The sequence below is a fragment of the Triturus cristatus genome, chromosome 11 (genome assembly GCF_964204655.1).
Source record: "Triturus cristatus chromosome 11, aTriCri1.1, whole genome shotgun sequence".
In the NCBI taxonomy this organism is placed as follows: Eukaryota; Metazoa; Chordata; class Amphibia; order Caudata; family Salamandridae; genus Triturus; species Triturus cristatus.
The window spans coordinates 1,049,354,982-1,049,370,636 of record NC_140594.1 but is presented as its reverse complement, the minus strand read 5'-3'; the positions used below and the strand labels follow the sequence as shown (position 1 = coordinate 1,049,370,636).

At 42.1% G+C, this 15,655-nt stretch overlaps 1 protein-coding gene across 2 annotated transcripts in view; it reads left to right on the top strand.

Moving 5' to 3' along the window:
* LOC146785929 (uncharacterized) overlaps window positions 1-15,655 on the top strand; it is a 226,286-nt gene that overhangs the window by 75,099 nt on the left and 135,532 nt on the right. For both annotated transcript variants that reach the window (XM_085635329.1, XM_085635330.1), the window contains exon 7: window positions 9,006-9,154. In XM_085635329.1, the coding sequence (XP_085491455.1) occupies window positions 9,006-9,154 (149 nt within the window). The remainder of the gene's footprint in view (window positions 1-9,005; window positions 9,155-15,655) is intronic.

Below are 15,655 nucleotides of genomic sequence, written 5' to 3'. Positions count from 1 at the left end.
CTACTAAAAGGAAGCCACTGTCGACGACCTCGTCGATGGAGACAGAAAGGATCTCCATGATGCTGGAATCTGGAAGGAGGTCATCAGAGTTGACATCTTGGAGTAAAATCTGACCGCTTCCTCCTACTCATTTAATGGAAATGCAGGACTCAGAGGAGGAGGGTCTGTTTGGGCCTGCTTATAGTCCACCCCAGCTCAACATAAATTGCCAGGATACAGATAATGAAGACGAATATCAGGACAAGTCGTAGTATTGGGAGGCGGATTTCTCCTTTGAAGATCACCCACCTCCAAAATCACATAGATACAAATCTTTTCAGGAGAGTTATGATTTTGAGGAAGACAAAGATAATCCTCCGCTACCATGGGAAGATACCATTTCAGTGCCAATCTTGCTGATCACGGACCTGAGACACATGGTTAGCGACTATTACAAACGCTTCCCGGAAGCTAATGCTCCACCGCCTACCACCCCGAGGAAGCAGCAGGTGCACCTTCTTCCGAAACTACACAGCTGCCACTGGTTACACAGAAGGCACTACCTCCAAGAGTTATAGCCATCAGAGATAACTATATAGAGAGTGATGTAGAGGACCAGCCAGAAGAGGGAGAGCTGATTCAGGATGTGGTACCTGTGGGTGATGAATGTGACAACTACGTTGCACCATCCTCTCCTTCCCCCTCACCTTCCCCAGCAAATTCTCTGCCGGAAGACATTGGAGGGTTTCACGAACTGCTGGAGCGGGCCTCAAAGAGGTTTGACTTACCTCTTCCCGTGAAACAGGCGGATTGTTTTTCATATGATTTTAAGGATTCCTCTAGGAAATAAGTTCGGGCATTTCAATGGTGAACCACATATAGGAAGAAAGTATAAAAATTATGAAGAGTCCGGCTACAGTACCTGCAGTAATTTCGAGAATGGAGAAAAAATATAAAGCCCCGTAATCGTCTCCAGCATGTCCAATCGGCCATCCAAGACACGAATCGGCGGTCATGCAACCAGCGCAGAGATGCTCTTGGAATCCTACAGCTTGTTCTGCTCCTCCTAATAAGGATGGTAGAAGACTGGATAGTACAGGAAAGAGTTTCGCAGTAATGGCGACTACATCCATCAAGGCATCAAATTCGTCAGCCATATTAGGGCAGTACGACGGCAAATGTGGTCCGCTTTTGCACCTTTGTTAGATCATCTTCTAGTCGTTAAGAAAGAAGAAGCAACACAGATACTGCAAGAAGGGGCTAGGGTAGCCTCAGAGATCATTGATATAGCCATGGACATCTCATCAGTGGCTTTCAGACAGATGGCAGGAGCAATCGCTTTACGCAGGCAAGGATGGCTTAAAGCTACTTCTTTTCGACCGGAGATTCAAGCTAAGATTGTCGACATGCCCTTTGATGGCGAAAATCTCTTTGGAAAGCATGCTCTTCAAGGGATTAAGGCTGATACGGTCTTTGCACGCTCACTTGGGTCACTACAACAGCAGCGATATCAGTCCTTTCGAGGTAGAGGAGGAAGAGGCCAATACCAATAAAGGCCGTCTTTTCAGTCCTATAGATACCAACCCTACTAACAACAGGGTTATCGCCAGTATGCAAATCAGCAGCAATACCGATCACATAATATGCCATACCAACAACAGATGGCGAGAAGAAGACCTGCGGCAGGAGGAAAGTCGCAAGACAGTGGTAGACGTCAGTGACACTTTCAGAGCACCACCCTCCTCCCTACAATGCAAACCTCATCACAACCACTACCTCTCTCAATATTACCAACAATGGGTAGCAATAACATCGGACAAATGGGTGTTAGAAATCATTCATCAGGGACACACCCTAGAGTTCATTCAAAAACCTCCTACACGTCCTCCCATCCCCAAGAAACCTCATCATCTGACTTTGCTAAAGAAGGAGATCTCAGATCTCCTTCTAAAGTGGGCAATAGAGGAGATTCCTCAACAACATTGAGGAAAAGGATTCTGCTCCCATTTTTTCCTAATAAAGAAAATAAATTCCAAATGGAGGCAGGTAATGGATCTAAGGGGTTTGTACAAATATTTCAAAAAACAACTCTTCAGAATGTTATCCCTACAAGAGATTCTCCGAATGTTAAACAGAGGAGACTTTATGACATCATTAGATCTCTTGGATGCGTACTTTCACGTACTTATTCACGCCAAACATCGACGTTATCTAGGGTTCGAGGTGGCGGGGTGCTACTATCAGTTCAAGGTATTGCCCATTGGTCTCCGGTCAGTGCCAAGGGCGTTCACAAAATGCATGCGCCTGTGGTGGCGTTTCTGAGGCAGCAAGGACATCAGGTCTATCCTTATCTAGACCTACATACCATTCAGCTCAAAACTCCTTAACAGCTTGTCGTTGGCTATTCAAAACACTAGGCCTAAGAGTCAATGTGGAAAAATCCTCCCTGGTACCGTCTCAAACTCTACAGTTTCTAGGGGCAGTGCTGAACACAAGAGAGACAAAGGCATGCCCATCAGAAAAACGCATTAAAAAAATCCTAAAGTTGGTGTCTCAAATACAAAGAAAAGAGTCTATTTCAGTGAGGATGTACAAATCCATGCTGGGGATGCTCTTATCCTGCATTCCACTGATTCCAAATTGTCGGCTTTACATGCGGCCACTTCAGAAACAACTCGACCTGCAATGAATACAGGCTCAAGGATCATTCGAGGATCTCGTTTTTATCACTCTACAAATAAGGAAAGCTCTGTCATGGTGAGGGGTACGAACGAATCTTTCAACAGGTCTACTATTCGAGCCTCAACCTCCCAGTTTCATAATGATAACGGATGCATCTTTGCAGGGGTGTGGAGCACATGTACAGTACCTGGAAATTCAGGGTCTCTGGAACACGCAGGAAGCACTGATGCACATCAGTTTTCTGGAACTAAAAGCTGTGTTTTTAGGTCTACAAGCATTTCGCCCCAGAATCCATGATTCCCCAGTTCTAGTGAGAACGAACAACACTACCACTATGTTTTACCTGCTCAAGGAGGGAGGAGCAAAGTCTCAAACTTTATCCTCTCAGGCTCAAGAAATGTTTCAGTGGCTACTAAAACCCAATATCACTCTACAGATTGAACATGTTCCAGGAATCCACAACACGTGGGCAGACTCCTTAAGCAGATCCTCAAACTTCTGCTACGAATGGGAGATGGATCACCATTGGATTCTACAAATATTCAATCAATGGGGAACTCCAGGTCTAGATCTATTCGCAAAATGAGAAAACAAGAAATGCAAAAGGTTTGCAAGCCGATTCCCTAAGAAGGGCTCGTGGGGGAATGCTCTTCAACTACGATGGATGGGAATGTTTGGCTACGCATTTCCGCCGTTCCCTCTAATTCCGAAAGCAATACGCAGGATGAAATCACAACCGTGTCATCTGATCCTCATAGCACCGGCATGGGTGAGACAGTTTTGGTTCACAGAACTTCTGAGAATGTTTGTATCCCCTCATATTCGATTTCTGCCTGTACACGATCTGATATCCATGAGCAAGGGACAAGTGGTGTATCCACAAATAGGCTCCATGAATTTGTAGGCTTGAAACCTCATGACAAGCAATTTCAATCCCTGAATATCCCTCAAGACTTCCGAGATATTCTCAGTCACTCAAGAGCAAATACCACCAATAAAACGTATGCTGCAAAATGGTAGAGGTTCTGCCATTGGTGTTTGGATCACTCTTTACACCCGTTGCAGTCAACGCCCAATCAAATACTGCTGTATTTGCTGCATTTAGCCAAAACAGGCTTAGCCCATTCCTCTCTTAAGGTGCATCTAGCTGTAATTTTGAGGTACCGGAAACTACCGGGACAGGTATCTCTTTGGTTGGCCAGAGTAATAAAGGAGTTTATGAAAGGACTCTTCAGAATATTCCCACTAATAAAGAGACCCGCGAGTCCCTGGCAACTCAACACGGTTCTTGCACAGCTTATGAAGGCACGTTTCGAGCCTTACCATAAGGCTGACATAAAGTTTGTGTCCTGGAAAACTGCACCATTACTAGCCCTACCATCGGCCAGGAGAGTCAGAGAAATACAAGCTTTTTCAATTTCTGAACTCTTTATGCAATTCAAGAAGAATAAGGTGGTGCTGAGAACTAATCCAACGTTCATTCTGAAGGTTCCAAGTTCATTGCATCTGAATGAACATGTGGTTCTACCTACATACATTCAGGAGCCAACGTCTCTAGTGGAAAGATCCCTTCACAAGCTAGATGTCAGATGTTGCTTGAGAATTTACATGGATAGAACATACCATTTTGAAAATCAAATCAATTACTTATTGCTTTTGCTCCTCCCAGGAAGGGGCATGCTTTGTCTAGAAACAGTATTTCCCGATGGATCTCTTAAGCAATTGCCTTTTGTCATGAGAAGGCAGGAAGACCACTGAATTCGAAGGTGTCGGCCCATTCGACAAGGAAGATGGCTACTTCTGCTGCATTGTTCGCAGGAGTGTCGCTCCCGGACATCTGTAGGGCAGCGACATAGTCGAATATCCATAAACTACTGTTTGGATACAGCATGGAAAGGAGATTCGGCGGTGGGACAGGCTGTGCTCCGTCGACTGTTTCATTAAGGTACTTTTTCAGAATTGAATGACTGTATATACATAAATATATGTTAAGATTGCATACGTATATAGTTATAGATATATTGAGTCTTTAATGTTTTGACTTTTGGCGACAGACAAACTGCTGTCTTTTTCTTCCTTTAGTAGGTTGTAAAAGTGGTTATTAGGTTCAAAATGAGAAAAGGGTTCTTGCCCTTAAAATGCTTTTTCTGGAAATTATGTACTGCTTACTATTCCGATTCAAATATTTGAATCTATGAAAGATTCAATGCTGGAGAAAAAACAATTTACTTACCTGTACACTGTTGTTCTCCAGTATTGACATCTTTCAAAGATTCACATGCCGTCTACCCACCTCCCCGTTTTCAGGCAAACCACTCTAACCTCATGATGGGAAGCTTACACTACACTTGTGTTTGAAATCTGAGGTATGGTGGCTCTGCAGGGGATTGTGGTCTCAGGGCTGGCATCTCATTGGTTGATAGTTGGACCTTATAAGGAGGACAATAGGTTAACAACATTTGGTTCCCTTTGTATTGGTTTTACATGAATTTTTTCTTTTATACTGCTATATTTTAAATACCGCGAGACTCCCACCATGACAATGGGAAAGATTCAGGCATGTGAATCTATGAAAGATATCAATACTGGAGAACCAAAGTGTACAGGTAAGTAACTTGTTTTTTATCTTAATAGTATCCAGTCTACCCCACCATGATAAGTGGAGAGGAGACCATGCGAGAAGTAATATCTGGAGAGTGGTTATTAAGGCATTAAACAAACAACGAATTGTGTTTAAAACAGTAGAGGAGAACCATATTCTAAGAAATGTTATTTTGGAAGGACACCAAGTGAAATTAGTGTTAGCAAACATATATTGGTAGCATGAGGGGTTTAAGGGTAACACTTCTGTTTTGGAAAAATTCAATTTATATCCAGAGATGCTAGAGTGTAAATGAATTTCATGTAAAAAGGGAGGAAGGCAGGAGAGGGAGTTAGACATATACACCAAAATTTTCATCAGCATAAGCCGATAATTTAGTTTCAGTGGAATTATGTATAAAACCTGAGATAAGTGGATGAACATGGATGCGTTCAAGGAAAGGTTCTAAACACAAAACAAATAATAAACAGGAAAGAGGACATCCTTGCAGTGTACCTCTATGTAGCTGAAAATATTTGGAAAAATGGTTATTAACAAAAAAACTAGCACGAGGAGCAGAGTATAATAATTTTACAAATTAAATGAAATTGGGGCCAAATGAATACCATTGAAGAGTAGTAAACATGAATTGCCAATTAATACGATCAAAGGCCTTTTCGGCATTGAGAGACAATGCAGCTGGAGGGGATTAATGTCTTTTACCCAAAGCAATGACATTAGAAAACATTCTAGCATTATCAGCAGCCAGGCTGCCCTTAACAAAACAAGGCTGATTGGTATTGACCAGTAACAGGACAATAGTTTCAAGATGCGAAGCAAGGATTTTGGCAAATATTTTGCAATTATAATTAATTAATGAAATAGGACGGTAGTTTTTACAAAGGGAGTGATCTTTATCAGGTTTGGGAATAAGGACAATTGGGGCTTCTAGAAAGGAACCAGTGGCCTAAGATTCTGGGACAAAAGAGTTAAAAAGTTCAAGAAGTTTAGGGGTGAAAATGGAGGAAAAAGCGGAGAAAAATTAAACAGAAAGGCCATCAGGACCAGGGGCCTTGGATTTTGTAAGGATCTGATGGCATCTGTTATTTGCTTGGAGAGTTATCTCAGCTTCCAATAAATCTGATTTTAGGTAGACCATTAAAAAAGGCATGCATATTCTGTTCTGAGGGGTTTGTGTCATCAGAGTACAATAACTGGTAATACTCTTGAAAAGTGGTAGAAATATCTGTATCAGAGGATGCCATTTTGTTGGTATGCTCATTTAAAATGGGTCCAATATTTTTACATTCAGATTTGATTTTCAAACAATTGGCCAACAACTTGCCCACTTTGTTTTGACCTCCATGGTTTTTAGATTTAACTTTAAGAAGGATATTGCAGGCATCAACAGTGGCAAGTTTGTTAAGAGCAGACTTGGCTTTAATTAACTCATAAAGTACCAAGGAGGATTTAGATGAAAAGTAAGTTTGTTCCAGTGTTTTGAGTTGTTGTAGTAAAGTTGTATGCTTTCCATGGTTGTTTTTTTTTTCTTCCTGTGTATGCTATAGTGAAGGCACAAAAAGAGGCCTTGAAGGCATCCCAAGTGTTGGGGACAGATGTGTCCGAAGGTTGGTTAATTAAAAAAAATTCCAGAAATTGGGATCCGGTTTAACCAGACCATAAATATTAAATAAAAATATTTCCCTGTTATGGATAATAAACGTAGCCATTACCCAACGTCCATTATTATCACATAGGGTTGATAAAATTTGTACATGCAACGATTTATGTAAAAGAAAAGCAACGCCACCATTACGATTGATCGCAGGAGAATAAATGACTTGGCCTACCCATTTTAACAGGATGTCCCAGACCACAAACATTCCACGAGACAGCGTTACACATATTGGGAAGTGGGATGAGAAATACAGGGATACAGTTGATACGCTGCACGGACACTGCTGAAAACAGAAAGAAACCATTTATTAAAAAAATATGCAGCACAGTATAAACAACAACAAGTAATAAAGAAAAGAACATTCATCAAACAGTATAAAAAAAAGAAAGAAGAACAACTAAGAAAATAGGAAGAAAAGGTGGTGGTAAGAATAAGAGATAGATCAAGGAAAGAGATCCAGATCTAAGACAAAGAGTAGAAGAAATAAGCATGGGGCATAATAGCACCAAGAGCAAGAAGAGCGGCAGAGGGAAACATACTAAGATATAAATGGGATAACAACCATGCAGAAACAGTATAGAAAGAGGTAGAGAGACCATATAAGATGACGTTTCTCTTTTGCTGCCTACAGCACACAGATGAGATCTGTAAATTCCAAAAATAACATTATAATTCCTCTAGGTCTAGTAGAATGAGGTTGAAAATGACCAAGAATGTGTGCACATTCATTGTTCAATGGAGGATCATGTTGAAGGTCCAAAAGATTGGGCAGGAACTTTTTCAAGAAGAGGAGAAGGACCGGCCCTCCAAATTTTCTGGTAAGCCATATATATAGAGGTTATAATGTCTATTTCGATTTTCAAGATCCTCAGTATGCAGCTTGAGTCGTTGGATCTCTAGCTCCGAGATAGAAATCATGGTAGTGGCATCATGCAAATCACTTATACGTTGCTCCGTGTTGAACACCTTCGCATCCATATTAATCCATCTCTCCTCAATGTGTTGGATTTTCTCCTTAGTAGCGGTAATGAAAGATTTTAATCCCCTCACCTCATCAAGGATAGTGTCAAGAACAGGGTTTTGTGATGACAGAATGGGATTGGGGGGTGTCAGTTTCCAGCTGCTTGGGTTTTGTGCCAGAGGATGAAGGCTTGAGTGAGGCTAAAATATCACTGGCCATAGTTGCGTGACGAAGAGGACCATGTGCCAACTTAGGTTACGGACTGAGCCTGCCCATATACTGTATGATCAACACGTAGAAGCATGCAGACATGAAGGAAAAATATTTATAAGCTTGTGTGACCAATATCCAGAGCGAAGGAAGTACTAAAAAAACATATATTCAGAGACCCAGCATGTGATATACAAGGCAATGTCAATATAGAAGATGCTGTGTGAAAAAGCAGAGGAAAAAAAAGCTTTTTTTATGGCATTTATGAAGGGAGAAAACATTTAGATGTAGAAAATGCTATAATAAGCATAGCAAATAAGCTGTAAAGAGAATAATTGCTGTGAAGGGAGAGAAGAGAAAAACGTTGGAGGGTGTTTAATTCTTGAAACGCCGGTAATTGTTCACCAGGAAGCCATGGGACACAAGAAGCGGGCTTATGTAATAGCGGCCACTCGCGTCTGAGGAGCAGGATTCACCGCAGTGGCTCCGGATCAATAATGTTTGAAAACAGAGTCGGAGCAGCTCAAAATGCCACTCCGACCTTTGGGGACAACATAGGGAAATGCAGCTGCTCCCAGGTCTCGTGAAAAAAAGGCTGCAGGTATGGAAGAGAGCCCCACTAGTCATGTTTGACCTGGGCCCCGCAATGGCTTGTGATAGCCCTGCAGATGATCAGGGGGTCCTCGTGCATCGTCACTCCTAAAATAAATCACGCAATAAATGCAAAGAGCCACTATAAACAATGAGACGTACAACAACTTGTAGCACACGTGGATAGGCTCACAACGGAAGGCTTCCATTGATGGGTGAGGAGAGTATATGTTAATTTGGACATTGGAACATGCATACGTTTGATGATCAAAGAGGGCAAATTTTGCTATTCTAACCCATGGTTTGGTGTTTTTTTCCAAAAGTGGCACCATGCCCTGGATGTCCAACCCCCATATCGAGCAACAGCGAAGAACTGAAGCCAATCCTGAAATTCATAATTCAAAAGTTAAATGAAGGAAATGGACGACTAAACCTCTTGAAAATAGAACAAGTAGAGGGAGTTACTTCACAGGTGAGTACTTGTCCATTTTCCTCAATCTTTGGGCGACCACTTCAGATGAACATTTTGTCTGGTTTATCATGTGGATTTAGAAGAAGAACCATCATTATGTGGGGATTGAATGAGGCACTGGCATGAGGAGGGAAGTGTACAGAACTCTCATTCTTTCATCCCATGGTCTGAAAAATAGTCACCTCTGAAACGTTAGCCTGAATTCTAAGCACAGTTTATTGTTTTGTTTCAATTAGGCGTAGGCAAAATGCTCATTATGCTTGCATAATCTCAGGTAATTTCCAGTATTTTGTGTTACACCTGTTAGGCAAAATTCCTGAGATTATACTACATGTCATATTGTGCAATTTCAAGTCAGTTCAGCTAAAAATCCTATTGAGGGAGCACAGGAACAAAGCAAACAAACAGAACTCAAGTGGCTGTTGTTTCCAACACTTGTTTTATTTTATTTCTACTGCAAATGTGCCCTTGTTTCCAAAGTTGATGCAAGAATGCATTTTGCACCAAAATATGGCACTAAAGGCCAGGTTTGCTTTAGACGCTACTTCATATAATTTTTTGTATTTTCTTTCATTTTGCAAAATTATGCAAAAGGAAATTAATATGAATTTCGCACACTTCTAGGTTCAATTTGAGGATAGCTTTTTTAGCATGTGACTGATCCTATAACAGCTGTACCTCACTTTCTCTACCTCTGCACTAAGCTATCAAGTAATCTTGTGATCTCTGTAAAGGTCCATGTCAACCTGCCTGGGTCTGGCACAACCACGCTTCACAGCACTGCACACAAACACTTAGTACTGGTCTCGCCAAAGAACCATGAGCGATCCTCGGCCCTTTATTTATTCCAGTCGTCTGAGCCAGGCCTCTTCGGTAAACGTGTGATACATTGTAATGTAGTGGCCATGTGGCACTCTACAATCTCTTCGTTTTTCAGTCCCCCTGTGATTTTGCAGAACTTTGATGATTTTACTATATTAAACGATTCCTTTATTGAAGTAGTCTTTGCTAGTTCTCTTCCAGTTCTTCTCATAGATTTCAGAGCAAATGGTACTATGTATACTAGAATGCTATCATATATTACAAAGTCGTATATGTAGCAACTAATGTGACTTCTACTTTGATTTTCTTGTGAGGTTCACCTGGAAATGGTATGAAATGGTAGGAGTACTTGGAAATGGTGTGTAATGCCTTCTGACCATATTTTGATGTATATACATGATGTTTATAAATGGAAAAGGAATTTGTCAGGTGACTCTACAACACAAATTGGCTTAGAGCCAAAATAGTTTTTAAGAACGCTGATTGGAGTGTCTGCATAAACATTTGCAGTAGGAAAGACTAAATGTTCCTCTGTCAATATTGGACCAGAGTTGAGAGCCTACTGAATATCTGATTATCATAGTGCCAGTGAAAGGAACGTCAACATTTTAGCGGTGCCACAGTCAGAGGTATAACTTTACATTCTTTCTGTAGATTATCCACTTTATTGTCTCAACCACAGAAATTGGTGCGGTTAGTTTATAAGTAACAAAGGTTCCAGGTACAAAAAGTCCCAGGTCTAGCCTGCGAGGCTATAGATCTGGATTTAAATCTTAAAAGTCACTGAACAAAACAGCTACAAAAGGTGTGTAAAGTGCAAGCCGGAGGTGTCCTGGATATATGGGTCTGCTCTGCAGCTCCCTTCCTGGGTGGTCGGTTAATGAATAGTGGGGTAGGTTTGACCTAGCAGCAGCGCCTCTCTTCTGCCGCTCTCTGGGATCAATAGTCTCTGCAAGTGGGACGCTACACTTTTATTTCGTAAAGTCCTTTGCACACCCTTTATGCTACTCGGCTCAGATGGAATTTCAGCAGCCAGCACCCTTCCTGAGGCTGCCTTTTACACATGATAAATAAGGTCTTGTTTCTTCCCTCTTTCCAAAACGTGGCAAATGCTCCCTTAGGAGTAAGGAAGTCCCTAGTGGTGAGAGTAGGGCAGTGATCAGGGAGGAGCAGTCTGCACAGTGGGGAATGGGTTGCAAGACCCACACGTGTGTATACTATTTTACTGAAGATGCAACTACAACAGAGTTTCCTCCTCACCAAGATTATGGTGCATCTGCTCGATGTCAATTCGAGCGGACCATGGTTTAACAACAGTGGAGACTATTCCGCCTCCGCCATGGTCAAAATCCTCCTATGGCCCGATGGATTAAGGGCTGTCAGAAGCTGGTCTATGTGTCCACCCAAATAGCTGTTTTTCAATGCCTGTCACCATCACTGAACACAGAAAACTTACATGGTAAGCTGGAAATTGTTTTTTATTTTCAAATAGAAAAGACCACAATGTAAACTTGACATACAGTTCCGTCATGTTTGACGGAACTATCCAGCAAAGTTATAATGCATTGATAGGAATTGCTGTGACAGCAGTTGTTGTTAATACTCAAAATGTTTGGTGGGCCACTGGACATTTAAAAATTTGTCAGCCAGCACCTCCGTCAGGGTGACAGAGTAATTTACTCCATCGCCTTGGCAGAGGACGGGCTCCTTACTAAATAATAAATCATGTCTCGGGACACCTCCTCGAGAGGTAACTGCTCGCGCTCTATAAATTCTGTATATTTAAACAAATAATGGGGTGACCCAGTATCCCTCAGAACCTGGGCAGTAAGTTTATAAGGTAACAGTGGTTCTGTTGGGTGAAAGTATTGCTTTGCGCATTAGGCTTAGTCACGCGTTATTCGAACAATATACAATAATTAAACTTTAAGCAACACACAAGACAGTTCAAATGCAAGACAAAATTCTTTATATATGAATTGCGTCATTCATATATGCATACATCAATATTTTCACGAAGGGCCGTCAGGCAATAGTGTGATGACAGAAGTGACACAGTGAATAATAAGTGCTCAGTGACAATGTGCGTGATATGTACAGTAGTTTAAAATCGAAATTATTCGAAAGTGGCCAGGGGGTGTCAAATAGTAAAGCTGCGCAATGGAAGAGTTCTTTTTTTGGCGCAGATTCTATGCAAAGGTCCACAAAGTAGTCGACGTTTCAACCCTAGTACTGCACTCTTGATCGGTCAGTGCGGGTCTTCATCAGGACTTGAGTTAAGCGTGACGGCCTGTGAGTAAAAGAGGACTAAGTCAGGTGTGTTGTCACTAGAACAAGGATCTATGTACTAAGGATGGTAGAAGACTCACCTTAGAAAGGTCTAAGTCTATGTAGTGAGCATCCGGCATGTGTGTCAGGATGGGGTTCACTCCAATGGTCTATCGTGTTGATGGGCCTGTAAGTAGTTACAAACATTGTGAATATAAGAAAGAGTTGGGTGTGTGTTAACGACTAACGAGATAGGGGAGCCTAACTTGCTCACCTATGTTAATTCACTTGAGGCTCCATCATCGTGTTTAATATTGGCGGTATCTAGAAGATAATAAATAACGTAATAGATAACGTTGGTTAGCGTGAGAAAACCATTGCACCTATGCTGTGTGGTGGGCTGGAGTGGTGCACGGTTGACACTCACCTATTTACTTACGAAGTGCTGTCTATAATCCAGGCCCTTCTATCTCCTTAGTGTGGGTAAAAATGGGCTTCTTCAGACGAAAAGAAGCAAGATTGAAGTTTGAGTTAGATAGCCTCGGATCCGAAGGGACAAGGTCTGAGAATAAACGCGGTCGCTTAGGGATTCCCAATTACCTTATTCGAAAGAAACGGACAGCCGGCCTGAGGGTCCTGGCTCGTCTGATTGAATCGGCAAAGCAGTCTGCGGTGAGTCTGCATAAAAGCCTAGTGCGGCGTGCGCGTGGACGCCGAGTGCTGTTGGTTGTTAGGCAATGGGTTACGCTAACGCCGATGAACGTATCAAGTTCCCATGGTGACCGAGTGCATCATCGGGGGATTCTGTGCGCCAATTGGTGCGAGGCGGGAGCGTCAAAGGACGTCACTGCTCGTCATATGTTACCATCGTAACCACGCAAACAACGAGTGTCATCTGAGGAATTCACATGCGCCGATTGCTGTGACGCAAGTGGAGTGTGGCAAGAGTAACAAGGAACGTCACTTGTTGTGGTCAATGTTAAAATCAAAGTTAAACATAGTGGAATCCATCCACAAAGTAATGAGTGTCTGGGCACAATTAATGATGGCATGTACAGCGATCGATGTGACATATGAACACTTAATTCGACAGTCGGAATGGGAATAATGTCTCCATATACAAGTTGTGCTCGGGTACAAATAAACATATTAAAATCAGCATTAGAGGATTCCAGTCATTTGTGCTACATTGTGCGGTTCATGGCAGTCATGCACATAACATAGACAAATTCACGGAGTGCCAAACAGTACATAGGTAAAAAAGTCAGGCAGTTCTAAATACACTGAATTGGGGGGGGGGGAAATTATTACACACAGTGAATCTAAAGTATGTTGAATGATTCAGCCAGTTTTATGTAATCCTGTATACCGAGCTAAGGGGGTGATCAAAGTAGGCCCATTTGTTTTGAGATCTCCTCCATCTCATTCAACCCGTTCTGGACCGAGTTAAGTAAATGGATCCATCTACACTCCTTGTAGTTCAGTGACCTTGCTATTGAGCCACCCCTGTTGCTAAGGACAATCTTTTCAAGTACCCACCATGTGATGTTATTGGGAGAGTGATTGTGTGAGGCATAGTGCTCGACCATAGGGGCCCCTTGTACCTTGCATCTTATCCTGCTCATGTGCTGCAGAATTCGTACTTTCACTTTCTGAGTTGTTTGTCCCACATATGTAAGTCCGCATGGACATTGGATGGCATAAATAACATTCATGCTGTTGCAGTTAGTAAATTGGGAAGGTTTGTATGTTCTACCAGTATATGCGAATGTAGTTCCTTCATAGCATACGTCGCACGCCTTGCATTGCCCACATTTGTGGTGTCCAGTTACAGGTGCCAGCCCCAAAAGGTCCCTGAGGTCAGGTTGCTTAGGTGTGTCCAAATATGCATTCACCACCGAATCCTTGATGTTTTTACCTCTCTTGAAGGCGAATGTGGGGTCTTGTGATATCTGTAGTTCACTCGCTACCAGGTTCCAATATTTCTTTACAACTTTCTTTATTTCATTGCTTTTAGTGTTAAATGTAGTCACACAGACTATTTTGTCTGCCTCTGGTTGTTTTTGGTTGGTCTCCAACAGTTGCTCCCGGGGGCAGTACCATGCACGTTTCTTTGCCCGTTTGAGTAGGCCTCTTGGATAACCTCTCTCTCTGAGTCTGGATACTAATATTTCAGATTCCCTGAAATAGTCTGTCCTTCTTGTGCAGTTCCTCCTCAGTCTGAGGAATTGGCCATAAGGGAGGTTGTCTCAATACTTTCACCCAACAGAACCACTGTTACCTTATAAACTTACTGCCCAGGTTGGAGACCAACCAAAAACAACCAGAGGCAGACAAAATAGTCTGTGTGACTACATTTAACACTAAAAGCAATGAAATAAAGAAAGTTGTAAAGAAATATTGGAACCTGGTAGCGAGTGAACTACAGATATCACAAGACCCCACATTCGCCTTCAAGAGAGGTAAAAACATCAAGGATTCGGTGGTGAATGCATATTTGGACACACCTAAGCAACCTGACCTCAGGGACCTTTTGGGGCTGGCACCTGTAACTGGACACCACAAATGTGGGCAATGCAAGGCGTGCGACGTATGCTATGAAGGAACTACATTCGCATATACTGGTAGAACATACAAACTTTCCCAATTTACTAACTGCAATCGCATGAATGTTATTTATGCCATCCAATGTCCATGCGGACTTACATATGTGGGACAAACAACTCAGAAAGTGAAAGTACGAATTCTGCAGCACATGAGCAGGATAAGATGCAAGGTGCAAGGGGCCCCTATGGTCGAGCACTATGCCTCACACAATCACTCTCCCAATAACATCACATGGTGGGTACTTGAAAAGATTGTCCTTAGCAACAGGGATGGCTCAATAGCGAGGTCACTGAACTACAAGGAGTGTAGATGGATCCATTTACTTAACTCGGTCCAGAACGGGTTGAATGAGATGGAGGAGATCTCAAAACAAATGGGCCTACTTTGATCACCCCCTTAGCTCGGGATACAGGATTACATAAAACTGGCTGAATCATTCAACATACTTTAGATTCACTGTGTGTAATAATTTTTCCCCCCCCCCCAATTTCAGTGTATTTAGAACTGCCTGACTTTTTTACCTATGTACTGTTTGGCACTCCGTGAATTTGTCTATGTTATGTGCATGACTGCCATGAACCGCACAATGTAGCACAAATCACTGGAATCCTCTAATGCTGATTTTAAAATGTTTATTTGTACCCGAGCACAACTTGTATATGGAGACATTATTCCCATTCCGACTGTCGAATTAAGTGTTCATATGTCACATCGATCGCTGTACATGCCATCATTAATTGTGCCCAGACACTCATTACTTTGTGGATGGATTCCACTATGTTTGACTTTGATTTTAACATTGAC